Below are 12,353 nucleotides of genomic sequence, written 5' to 3'. Positions count from 1 at the left end.
TTTTCATCCTTCGCATGGAATTACCTATTACACATAAACAGGATTATAATATGTGCCGGCGTGACAAGAAAAAAAACACATAAACAGTGACGTCTACTAGTCAAAACATTAACGTCTCTTTTTTTTTCTACCTCTATCCGCTCTATCATACCGCGTGTCATATATAATATTGTTGTTGCTTTTCTTCCATCAGCTGGTAATGACCGCCGCCCTCATCACGTTTTTATATTAAGTGCAATGATACGTCATGACTCATGACCGAATGGCAAAAATCACACAGCAGCCCCCCCCCCCTGCACGGCCTATAGGCAATAATATTGTTGGAATGAAATTCTGGCTAATGATCGGTTAAAAATTAAACGAGAAAAGTGAATATACGTATTAACATGAATGGAAATAGAACAAGATTCGTAATAATTATTGTGCGAGGAGCTTTTATATTATATTGTATACTGACCTCAATCCGACCGAATCTCGTGATGTATATTTTACACAATGCTGCAGCTCAAACGATATTCTTATTGTATTACTTTGTCGTGGATATACTTACAATTCCGGACTTGTACATCGTAGAGTATAATAAAAACATCGTGGTTGCTGGTTTCAAACATAATATTATGCATTGTCTAACAATATTATGTGTGCTATAATACGCGTATAATAATAATAATAATAATATGTAGACAGCCCGGGACAGACTACCGATCCGTCGTGACTTTCGTCGTTGATTTTACTGAACGATATGTTTGTTATCCAAATAAATAATTGTAATATATTGTTTTATCGACATTGTATTTACCACGTGCTGCCCAATATTCAACCGTTTTAGCGATGTCCTAAGATATATAGGTATTCAATAATAATATAGTACAATTATTATTAGTATTATAATTATGGCAATTGGTTAGGTATATATTTTATATGAGTACTAGTATTTAAATTTAGATTCATCGATTAGGGATAGGTACTTAACTATATAATATACCCACTTGGCTATTACCTTTACGAAAGTTTGAATTTTCGTATATTATTGATTCTGTTTTAGAATATTGTCGAACTGAACGTCAAGATGAACGTCTAACAGCATGTAGAAAAATACTATAGGATTTAGACAATGTTTAAATAATTTTTGAAACGGAGTAATTTCTTCATTCCTCAACAAAATATTATTTTTCTACCATCAACTTAATCACACTCTAATGCAGACACATAATTGATGGTTATTTTATTATTTATTTTATGGTTGTTAAGTTGTTGAAATAATATGTATTGCTATATATTATTATACCATGTTTTCCAAAATATTATACAACCTGCCTCCAAATTAATGAACTCGGCATAGATTTCGTAAACAGACGTAATTAGTATGTCAATGTGTCATAATACGTGAGAGAAGAAGGAGGTTCATTATGGTTTTTATACTGGTTGGTTAATGTGATGACGTTATATTTAGGTGCGTGATCAAATTTTAATATTTAGAGTGCGTATAATTATTAATACCTACCTACTAGCTGTAGCAATGAGATTGTTGAAAATCCATAAATTATATTATACGATTCAACTCATCGTAATTTTACCAATTACTATTTATTTATGAATTGAATATTTTATAATACTATGAGGATGATAATCTTACTACGATAACAATATTCGTAAATTTGTTATTTTCTTAATTTTATTATAATCGATTTTGAAAAGGAGTGTTATTTTTATAGAAAATTATACTCGAGGGCTTAAATCAACCGCAAAACGAAGATCATATATTTTGGTACTACACGTTATGATATACAACTTTTATAAGTAAATATTAATTTACAAATGGGAAAAAAATATCCGCGTACGCATACGTATATTTAGCTGGTTATTGCTTATATCGTACCGCCATACTATTGAATATAGTATAATATATTATCATATCAGTCACCATATATATTATTATTATGTGAGGCATCGGTCTAAACGGAATAGTGTATAATAATGTATAATAATATTATGATATATAAATAATATGTACGCGCATAGACGAGTTTTTAAAATCTAAACCACTCGATGATTTGTTGAGAAAAAAAAACCTTCTACCCAAGAGCGAACATATAATATAATATTATATACGATCGAGCGTAAAAATCGAGCATAATATACTGCAAGTCTACAGAAGCAGGACATGGAGATTTGAGCCCACGCGCGTTTATTAACCCCTTGTTTGTCTTTTGACTCGTTTCGACATATATGACATAATATTATACATATCGTAGCTATATACCTGATATTATATCATGACACACCGATATTAAAATCGTCCGTAACTCTATAGGAAGCGTGATGTTTGCCGCTCCGTGTTTTCACCCTCACCGATACGATACTATACGCGTACCTATGTAATATAATAATAATAATAATAATAATAATAATAATAATAATAATAATAATAATAATAATAATATGTGAACGTTGGATTTTTCCACGTTCGCATACGTATACGATGTAAGGGCCAAAAAAAGGTATTATTATTATAATAATGACAATATGATAATAAGAATATTATTAAAAAATGCGTATATCGGAGCAGTCACCGCGCCCTTTGATGCGATATAGTGCAGGAGTAGGGTGAGGTAGGGCTGCAGCAGTAGAGGCGCGGGCGTCGTCGGTGGTTGCATTGCGGACTTTGTGGTGTGTATTATATATATATTGCGTGGGGGAAACGAAACCATCCCCTATACGAAAACTTGAATGACCACTTAACAAGCTGTTGGGGTCGTGGGACCCTGCAGTTTGGTACTAAATGCATCCTTTTTTTCTTTTTTTTTGCCCTTTTTATCCGGGTCAGTGGGCCGCCGTCAAGGTCCATTCAAGAAAAAACGTTCTCTCCCCAAATCTATCTATGGCGCACAGGCGACCACTACTACTACACGACTCGCGGCCGTAATCACATTTCATATATTTTGCCGGCGCCAGTTTTTTTCCTCCACCCGGTGTGTGTTTATGTGTGTCTGTGTGTGTGTGTGTGTGTGTGTGTGTGTGTGTGTGTGTGTGTGTGTGTAAATATAGCTCATCGACACCCCCGTAGAACACGACGAGTGCAGCCGCGTATAATTGGTCCGCTGACGGCCCGTAACGTAAATGGATCAATTACGGAGATGCGTCAGATGTAAATGCGAATGTTTGGCAAACTGCTGATGGGCAGAGTTTGGCCGATAAATATCCGGAAGTTCCGAATAGGGTTAAACGTACCACCGGGTGGACCACGGCACACGCGAATCGACGAACATGCGTATATATGAGTATAGGGTACACATCGACGCGAAATCTCTTAAAGTAATTTAGTCGAAGCCGCCAGAGACGTTTAAGTAATTACATCCAATCGCTTGTACATTTCGTGGACTATAAAACAGTTTTATACGTGCATACCAGTTATTACCTACATTGTTATATACCAGCTACGTATAATGGTAATGGTATACGTGCATGCGCCTGCACCAGTGCAATCTGCAGGTGTTATTTATTTATTTCTCACCGCTGTTACAAATACGCGTCGTGTATTACTTATCGATAACGTCGTCTCAATCGATCATTATTTTATAAACGAAAGGACATTTTATTTAAAACATAATGACAGTCGTACTTGTCGATCGGAAAATAACAATAGCGTTCGTCAAACTTGAAATTAGATTTTGTTTTTGTTTTTAAATATGACGTATTAGCCATTATATTATGTATCTGGTATATACATTTATATATAGCTAACGGTTTGACATATTATGTCGTGTGTAATATCCGTATTACTTTAGTATTATATAAAGTGGTAAAAAACTATACTTTTCAGAAAACGTTTAAATGATTGTGGTAATTTGGTGTATAACTATACATTCGATTTTATTTTTTAGTTATTTTAGTTGTGATTTTTTAATTATTAAAACATTTTTTAGCCTGCTTTACAAATTTACAATTATTATGTTTGACTAGTTAACAAATGGATTTAATCTCATAATTTATTGATTTGTTGATTATTTGCATATTTTTAACACTTTTCTTAAGTTTGGTTTCACGTCTGTCTGTGATCAAATCTTGCGCGCTCGATTTGAGGCACTTTTTGAAGATGAAAAATTCTGAAAATTGGTATAGACCTTGGTCTTGGATGACAATACAATAATCCGTTGTCATTTTGGGACATGGACCAAAAAAAAAAAAAGGATTGTCCCCACGACGTCGCCGTAATATCTCTCGCAGATATTGAACTTTCTCTCTTCCCCAAAAAAAAACCGCAACCTCTTACGAAGCAAGTATAGGCGTGTCCTATCCATTATTATAATATCTATGGTAACAACGGTAATTATTACCAAATAACATTATACCGGTATTCTGATATAGGTACCGAAAACACCGGATAACATATTTCTTAAACGTTTAATAAAAATATTTACTTTCAACTAAAAAGTAGAAAATAAAAAATAAAAAAAAAAATTTTAAAAACACACTTTTCCATAAAAACATTTAAAAAAAAATTTTAAAAATTGCACTAAAAAGACAAAAATAATTCTCTGTACTTAAAAATAATGAAAAATTTATTGATGAAAAATTTAAAAGTGTGTGGTGCATCATACAAAACATTAAAAGCCGAGCTAAGTCTCACATACACTTCTTTGTTCAATCCTGCTTATAAGATAGTGACTGGCAGTATATGTCAAGTATAAGAGCAAAATAATGAAAAATTTACTGATGAAAAATTTAAAAGCCAAGGAAAGTCTCACATACACTTCTTTGTTCAATCATGTTTATAAGATAGTGACTGGGAATATATGTCAAGTGTATGAGCACCACACACTTTTAAATTTTTCATCAATAAATTTTTCATTATTTTTAAGTACAGAGAATTATTTTTGTCTTTTTAGTGCAATTTTTAAAATTTTTTTTTAAATGTTTTTATGGAAAAGTGTGTTTTTAAAATTTTTTTTTTTATTTTTACAATTTAAATTGAATTGTCTTTTTTTATAATTATTATTATTCCAAACAAATAGATTATAACCGGAAATATAAAAAAATCAGAAATCCACAGGGGCATTTAAAAAATTAGTTAAACACAAACACGTACGATTAAAATGTTTTCCTTTTAATCGATACTCAAACATGAAAAACATGAAAATTAAATATGCATAAAAATATATTATTAATATTATGACGATGTTAAAAATCAAGTTTAGGCAAATACGCGAGGTAGGTACCTCGATATTCTAACAATATTTATTCAATAATTGTTTTTTTAACACCGGTCGTATATAACGACCGCGCATATATTATTACTGCTATACGATATATATATATATATTTACCATCATGTATGATTATAGAATTAAATTTGAACATCAGCAACATTGCAGTGATGTATTATTTGTGAACGGTATGGAAATTGCATCCGACTCTCGTCTGTTATTATCATTACCATTATATTATTGGTTATTTTCGTTTTTTTTGTTTTTTTTTTTTCGTATTACGAATGTGCGTTATTATAAAATATACCGTCGCACTGCTGCGCGGAGAGAGACAGAGTGCGGCGGCGACGAAGCTTTAACACACGAACTGCACAGTGGGTTTTTTTTTTTTAGGGCTAAATAAGAAAGGGGGTTCGGTAACAAATGAGAAGAATATAATAAGAAACGGCGGGGTGGAAAAAAAGGGGAAGAGGAAACAGAGTTCGGACCTGTGCTGCGCGGAAAACAGAGGGTGCGGTGCGGGTCGGGGGAGGTAGAAAGACAATGCACACACACACACGCGCGCACATGCTAGTGAACGCACGCACACACATACACACACACACACATATTATACACCCTCGTCGACTTATAATTTGCCCGACCGCGCTACCCCCTCACACACCCCTCTAGTCATCATAACACTTCACCCCCGTTAGTTTTACTTTTAGTTTTTTTTTTTTTTTAATGTAAAAAAAAGATCAATATTATCATCTTTTTAAAGGCTACACGCACCCCCCACACACCCGGCCCGATTTTAAGAAATCGTTATAATCACGTTTCGCGAGAGAACCCCGTGAGTGGTGGATTCGATGGGCAAGGGGGGTGGCGGTGGCGTGGGGGCACAATGTGGTCGCGTAGGGGGAGAGTATTGATATTTAGCGTTATTAAGAATACTAAAAACTCTGCGCGTAAAAGTGTACTTTCGCGATTCGTCGGCTGTGCGCCCACATAAATGTATAATAATAATATTATTTCACACGACACAAAACCTCGCCGTTCGTTTGCGGCGGAATACAAAAAGATTTGGTTTGGTATTGTGTTATATTATTATTATTATTATTATGCTTGCGCCACGGCGGCGGTATTTTTCGAAACGATCTGGTAAATCGACGCATATATATACGCATTATAATAGTCGTCTGATCTCGCAGCAGTTCATAGACATATTATATGATCAAAAACCGGACGAATATTTACAAATTATATGCACCAGAGATACCATTATGTTATTGTTGTAATAATAGTAATAATAATTATAAAAAATAACAAAAAATATACCAAATGTACACAAATATTGATAGTCTCGAGGTCAGTGTTCAATTGTTCAAAAGTATATATTAGTCCACATTTTCTGTTCGTGTTCTCGTATCGTTGTACCAACAACGCGTTTGGTAATTGATATACACATAATATATACATGTATATGAAAAACATATGATTATACCAATTCATATATGTTTTGTACTGTGCATTATGTGATTATAATAATATTATGTCCATCATATGCTTATAATACTATGTACACATGCGTAGTTCATATTCTATGCACAAATGTACATATTATACCTACTACGCGTATAACATATTACAATTATATATAACCGCATATTATTTTCTAATATCCGATTCATCGATATCGATCGATTTTAATGTACTGCAGGTAGATATTTTATAATATTATAATACATACGTACGGGCATGATGTACTAGCTAGTACTTCGCTACTATTATAAATACGCGCAATGTGTAGTTATGTTGTTATGAACAAATAACAATTATAAAACGCCAGGTATGGAGAAATAATAAATACCTATGGATACGAGATTAAATTTCAACCCATTTCTACCGTTACGTATTACGCGACTATAGGGTTGGCGGTGCCAAAAATTCCCAGAGGGTTACGGGAATATAAAAATTAAAACCATTGTATAGTTTTATGTAATTTTTTTTCTATTATTACGAACTTTTTAAGTTTATATTATAAAAAGTATTTTATTATAATAGAGCAATACGGTGTCAGTGACTAAATACATATTAGTCGATAAAGTAATTAATAACTAATGTGAATCGGTCCAATGTTATATAATTTAACTATTATTATTAATGTTCCACTTGATGTTTAAGTTTGTAGTTAAGAAATTCTGTACAAAGCGCATGTATGTCGGGAGTTAAATTGTCTCAAATTATTATGACAGTATTCAACGCTACGTCACTTTATAACCACCGAGTACAGAATAAATATTATTCTGTGATATTACCATTTACTACGTATGACAAGTGCCAAGTGGATGTTATTATTAACTACCTAGTTAATCAATTAATCTCGAATGGTTGACACGTTTTATCTTAATATTTTATATTCAAATAATCAAATCTAAAAGTCACACACAACATATATTTTTCATTTTTCTACGACTCCGTTTAATAGCATCGCTTCATATTTTGATATAAGAAAGTGCTCTGAAAAAATGCAATATGATTTGTGTACAATTTATTGTAAACCAGTAAACCCACAAATATACCACTAAAATTACTAAAGTTTAACAAATGAATATTGTTGTAAAATCCCTACCCCTATATCAAGGGTTTTGATTTTAAATGTTCAACATAAAGATTTTATTAGTTTATCTAGATAATATCAAAAGTAAAAAAAAGTAGAAATTTTAAATATGAAGGTAGGTAGGTACTTCAATTCTTATGCATTAGAATTTTCAAGTGTTTAATTTCTCGTACAGCAAATCGTAGCTAGTAGATTTAACGTTATTACATTTTAATTGTTTTTGATATTAATTAATTGTACAATATACAATTCCGATGAAAATGAACTGGGCACAAACACATAATATGCCATATTATAATATATATATTTTTTATTTTTTTTCGATTGATTAAGAGAAAATGTAAATTTAACTTTGTATTGTATTTTATCAAAAAAATTTGAATATCTAATTTAAATACGCCATGAATCAACATAATGATTAATAAATACTAATTGTTTCTCGTGAATTTTTTTACATTCCCCGTCATCCCCTAACATTCCCGTGAATTCCTAACAAGTTACTTTCCCGGAAATTGCACAACCCTAGTTACGGTTAACGAAACAAATAAAACATCTGAGACTTAGTACCCCCAGTTTAACAGCGTACAAGGTCTGTAAGCAGGAATATAATAATTGCGATAAATTCTTCACAGTGAAATAGTTTTAACGGTATATGAAATGCTATATTATAGTAATCAAACGATATGTGTACCTATATATTTAAAATTATATACGTTTACCGAAATATAAAATATAAAACATAATTAAAAAAATAATAAATTAAACATATTTTACTAACAAAAAAACTTAGGAAAGTTCCTTAATCCGTCTTGTCTTTAATAGCACTTTAACAATACACCAAGAAAATGAAATAATATAAAAATACAGGAAAAAAAGTATTCTTGTTAGGTAGGTAGTCTAGACTGAAATTAATTTATCGTTTTTGCGGCTGTTGAATAATAGTAATATTTTTAAAAAAAATAAACAAACAATACCTAATATTTAGTTCTAACTACTAATTGTATATTATAGGTAGCTAATTTTAATAGATCAAAACGTATTATTTATTATTTTTATTATTATTATTATTATTAATAATTCTGCTCAACCAATGAGTAAAAATTTTTTACTCATCTAAATGAATTCATCTAAATACATTTTTTATTGATAAATATCACGAAATTGTACAAACGCATTTAAATATTTATACAGATTCTCAAACCAAGTTTATGGTTTTTAAATAATGTAATTATTTTTATTTATATCATCATTATCATTATTATGTTCCTAGTGCCCAACTAAAATATACCTAAATTTAAAACCCATTTAAAAAAGATTGTATCTCTTTTTTATCAATTATCTAGATAAAAAAGTATTTATCTTTATCTTTATCTAAATAAATATGAGTTAAGTTATCTTTTATCTCTATCTAGATACATTAGAGTTGCATTATCTTTATCTTTATCTAGATAAAAAACTACTTATCTAATCCGAACACTGTCTATCATGCTCTTACCACCTCAAGTCTTCAACTGACGAAAGTTACTAACTGCAGACACGGAATTATGTATTTATGTCTAACCTAATTAGTAATTATTATATTAATTTTATATTATCTATTGTATATTTAAATTTACGCATTATTAGGTTTTATCTATAGTTAGTTGTTTGTTAAATTTTGTGAAAACATGTGAATATAATAATACATTATAATATGCTTACCACTTAAGCCGGGCTTGTGGTTGTTTGAGTCGGTTTGAATTCGAAATCATCACTCGGCGTACAATTCCATCATCATAATATGACGTACAATATAGTCATAATATAGTGTATATTATACAGGATGATCATGATTTAAAGAAAAATTACTCATTTCCTTGGCAATAATTGTTGTTTGTCAAAAAAAAAAAATATTATTACATACATTTTTAGCTTTTTTAACACGACATTAAAAAAAAAAATGTAAATCAAATTGTATATTCTCCATGATGATGTGTGAAGGTTTCGTTCTGCGCCTTTGAAATCAACAGATGTCGGTAGATTTTCTATTTTCCGCATATACATATTTTTATGTTTGTTGCTTTTTACGTTGACCGCGCATTTTTACTCCGTAGATGACTGTTGCAGTGTCCGTGTGAGTATATTATGTTTTACACAAGAATAAAATATTAAGTTATTCCGGTAGTCTAACCATCGCGCTTAAATAATATTATGAGCAACAGTGTGAATTTTAATTGTTCGACTGGACATAACAATATAATATTATTATTGAGATTTTTTTTCTGTCAATCACTTATAGGGCAGTCTTACGTATATTAATGCGACAAGTGTCAAAGTACAAATATATTTGCTCGAAATTAAATTTTCAAAAATCGAAATTCCCAGTGGCGTGTTTTCACGAATAACGTTGATTGTATAAAACTATAAACTATGCACTATGACGTGTGTATTGGCGATTGAAAGCATGCAGGCGGGGGTGGACCTGTAACGGAGCACTGGAAAAATAACATATAAATGAGCTGTCCCCGTTACAGCTTAATCACATTCAATCGCCAATAACACTATTAGTCTATACGTTTGTGTAACACAACGATAGTGATGGACGTTGCACTGTCACACACACTAACCGCAATATTATTGATTATTAATTTGGATCTAGATAGTCCTGACTCTCATCCAGATGAAAATCATAACACGTCTGGGCGTGTGGTCACTAGCTGTGATCTTCGCTATATAGGAATTATATTATATTTCAAAGCCCAGGGGAACACAACTATACGTCACAGTCGTCTGTCGGTCCTAAAGTTCTGCAGGTCTGTAGATTTCACGGTAATTCGTGGTTAGTGAACGGATTATACCATGTGTTATATTGTCACGGCGGCCATTTAGAATACGAGAAAAATGCACACGACGCGACTGATGACTTCTGAAACAGTGATGGTTAGGTTAGGTTAGAGATTATGGTTTGATGACAGTTCGTATAGTTGCAGTACGGCATGATGATAATATTATACGCTAGCGACAATGCGGTATAATAACTAACTGCTGGCGGTATATTATGGTTAAGCGGTGGCCAGCGGTCATGCAGTTTACGGTCCTATCTGCAGCAGGAGACCGCCGGACACGCGGACGCGGCAGATCTTCATACAGGCGGCAGTGCGCTGATGCACGCCGTGGACGACGCGCGGCCGGTTCGGTCACCGCGGTGCGGCGCGTGCAGCTCGCGTTCTGAGCGCGAAATCACGGCGGTCACCGGCGGGCGCGGGTGTCACGGTCCGACGCACGCCGCGTCCGGCGCGTCAACGGGTCCCGGACCGGCAGACGGACGGCGTCCACCGCCGTGAAATATTATGATTAAAAACGCACCGCGACGAGACAGCCGCGGGTAGACAGACCGAGTGCGCTTTTATCGTTTGCTATCGTTTGTTTTTATTATTATTGTCGTATATTAAAGCGAACGGTGGGTCAGCCAACCCTTCAAGACGTTTCTAAGCGGGGAGGCCGCCGTACAGTGCCGAGTCGACCGCCGCCGCGACGACGGCGTTAGTGGCGTGCGTGGCGAGGCGGCGGCGACGGCGGTGGTGGCGTGACGTGTGAAGGGCGACGAGGAACCAGCGGGGGCGGGTTAGCGATGCGGCGTCGTCGGCGGCGGTGGCGGTGAATGACGAGTTGCTGGCGGAGGAGGCGGTGGAGGAAGAGGAGGGCGGTCGCATGCAAATACACGCGCGCACACACACGCACACGCTCACGCTCGCTCGCTCGGTCGGTCGGTCGGTCGGCACACGCACACGCATACAACTAGTTATGTTAAAACCATCACATGCCGCTGCCCTCGGCACACGCTAACGTGCGTCTTCCGCGGACGGAGGTGTTTCACTGTTCGCTCGTACACGCGTCGCGTTCATTCTTCACTTCTCCTCGTTACTTTTTCACATCCCGTATACACTATTATCATTAATATTATTATTATTACTATTATTAACATTACTATCGTCATCTATTATTATTTTTATAATATTCTTATCATTATTATTATTACTATCGTCCTCTTCGCCGTCTTCGATATTTTAATTATCGTCTTCTTTGGTACGACGCGGAACAATAATATTTTGAAAATCGCGAGTGTCTGTGTGTGGGCGGGTGAGAAGGGTGCTGCACCGTACGCAGCAGCTCCGCCGACGACAATGTTCCGCGGACAATGTTCGATTGGCCGGCGGTCGGCGGGTTGACCGTTTGAATTCGATTCGTTTTCGGTTTCTCGTTTTTCGTTTCTCGCCGCGACGACGACGACGAGACCCGCCGAAACGGTTTTGAAAATATTATATTCGCCGTTATCGCGTCTATCTCCTAACACCGACCAAAACGACGCCAGTCCAAAATGATCGACCGACGACCGGATTTGGAGGTGATCGACGTATCTCAGAACGGGGTAAGATCCAAATTTTGTTGTCGTTATACTTTGGTGATTTGATTTCGCTCGAACAACGGAGTTGTTTTTTTTTTTTTTTGGTTTTATCGTAGTCGACTTACCATAATAATATTATAATACGATAGTAATATTATGG

The 12,353-nt window shown here is 34.4% G+C and overlaps 1 protein-coding gene across 3 annotated transcripts in view; it reads left to right on the top strand.

Annotated features, from left to right (window-relative positions):
• Positions 1 to 12,353, top strand: part of LOC132948714 (protein jim lovell-like) — a 62,906-nt gene that overhangs the window by 27,386 nt on the left and 23,167 nt on the right. For 2 of the 3 annotated variants that reach the window (XM_061019326.1, XM_061019325.1), the window contains exon 1: positions 11,563 to 12,217. The exons of the other annotated variant lie outside the window; for it this stretch is intronic. In XM_061019326.1, coding sequence (XP_060875309.1) covers positions 12,167 to 12,217 — 51 coding nt within the window. In that variant the 5' untranslated portion in view covers positions 11,563 to 12,166. Of the gene's footprint in view, positions 1 to 11,562; positions 12,218 to 12,353 lie in introns of those variants that run through there. 3 annotated transcript variants of the gene reach the window in all.

This window comes from Metopolophium dirhodum, chromosome 7 (genome assembly GCF_019925205.1).
Source record: "Metopolophium dirhodum isolate CAU chromosome 7, ASM1992520v1, whole genome shotgun sequence".
Lineage (NCBI taxonomy): Eukaryota > Metazoa > Arthropoda > Insecta > Hemiptera > Aphididae > Metopolophium > Metopolophium dirhodum.
This window is presented reverse-complemented; position numbering and strand designations above follow the sequence as displayed.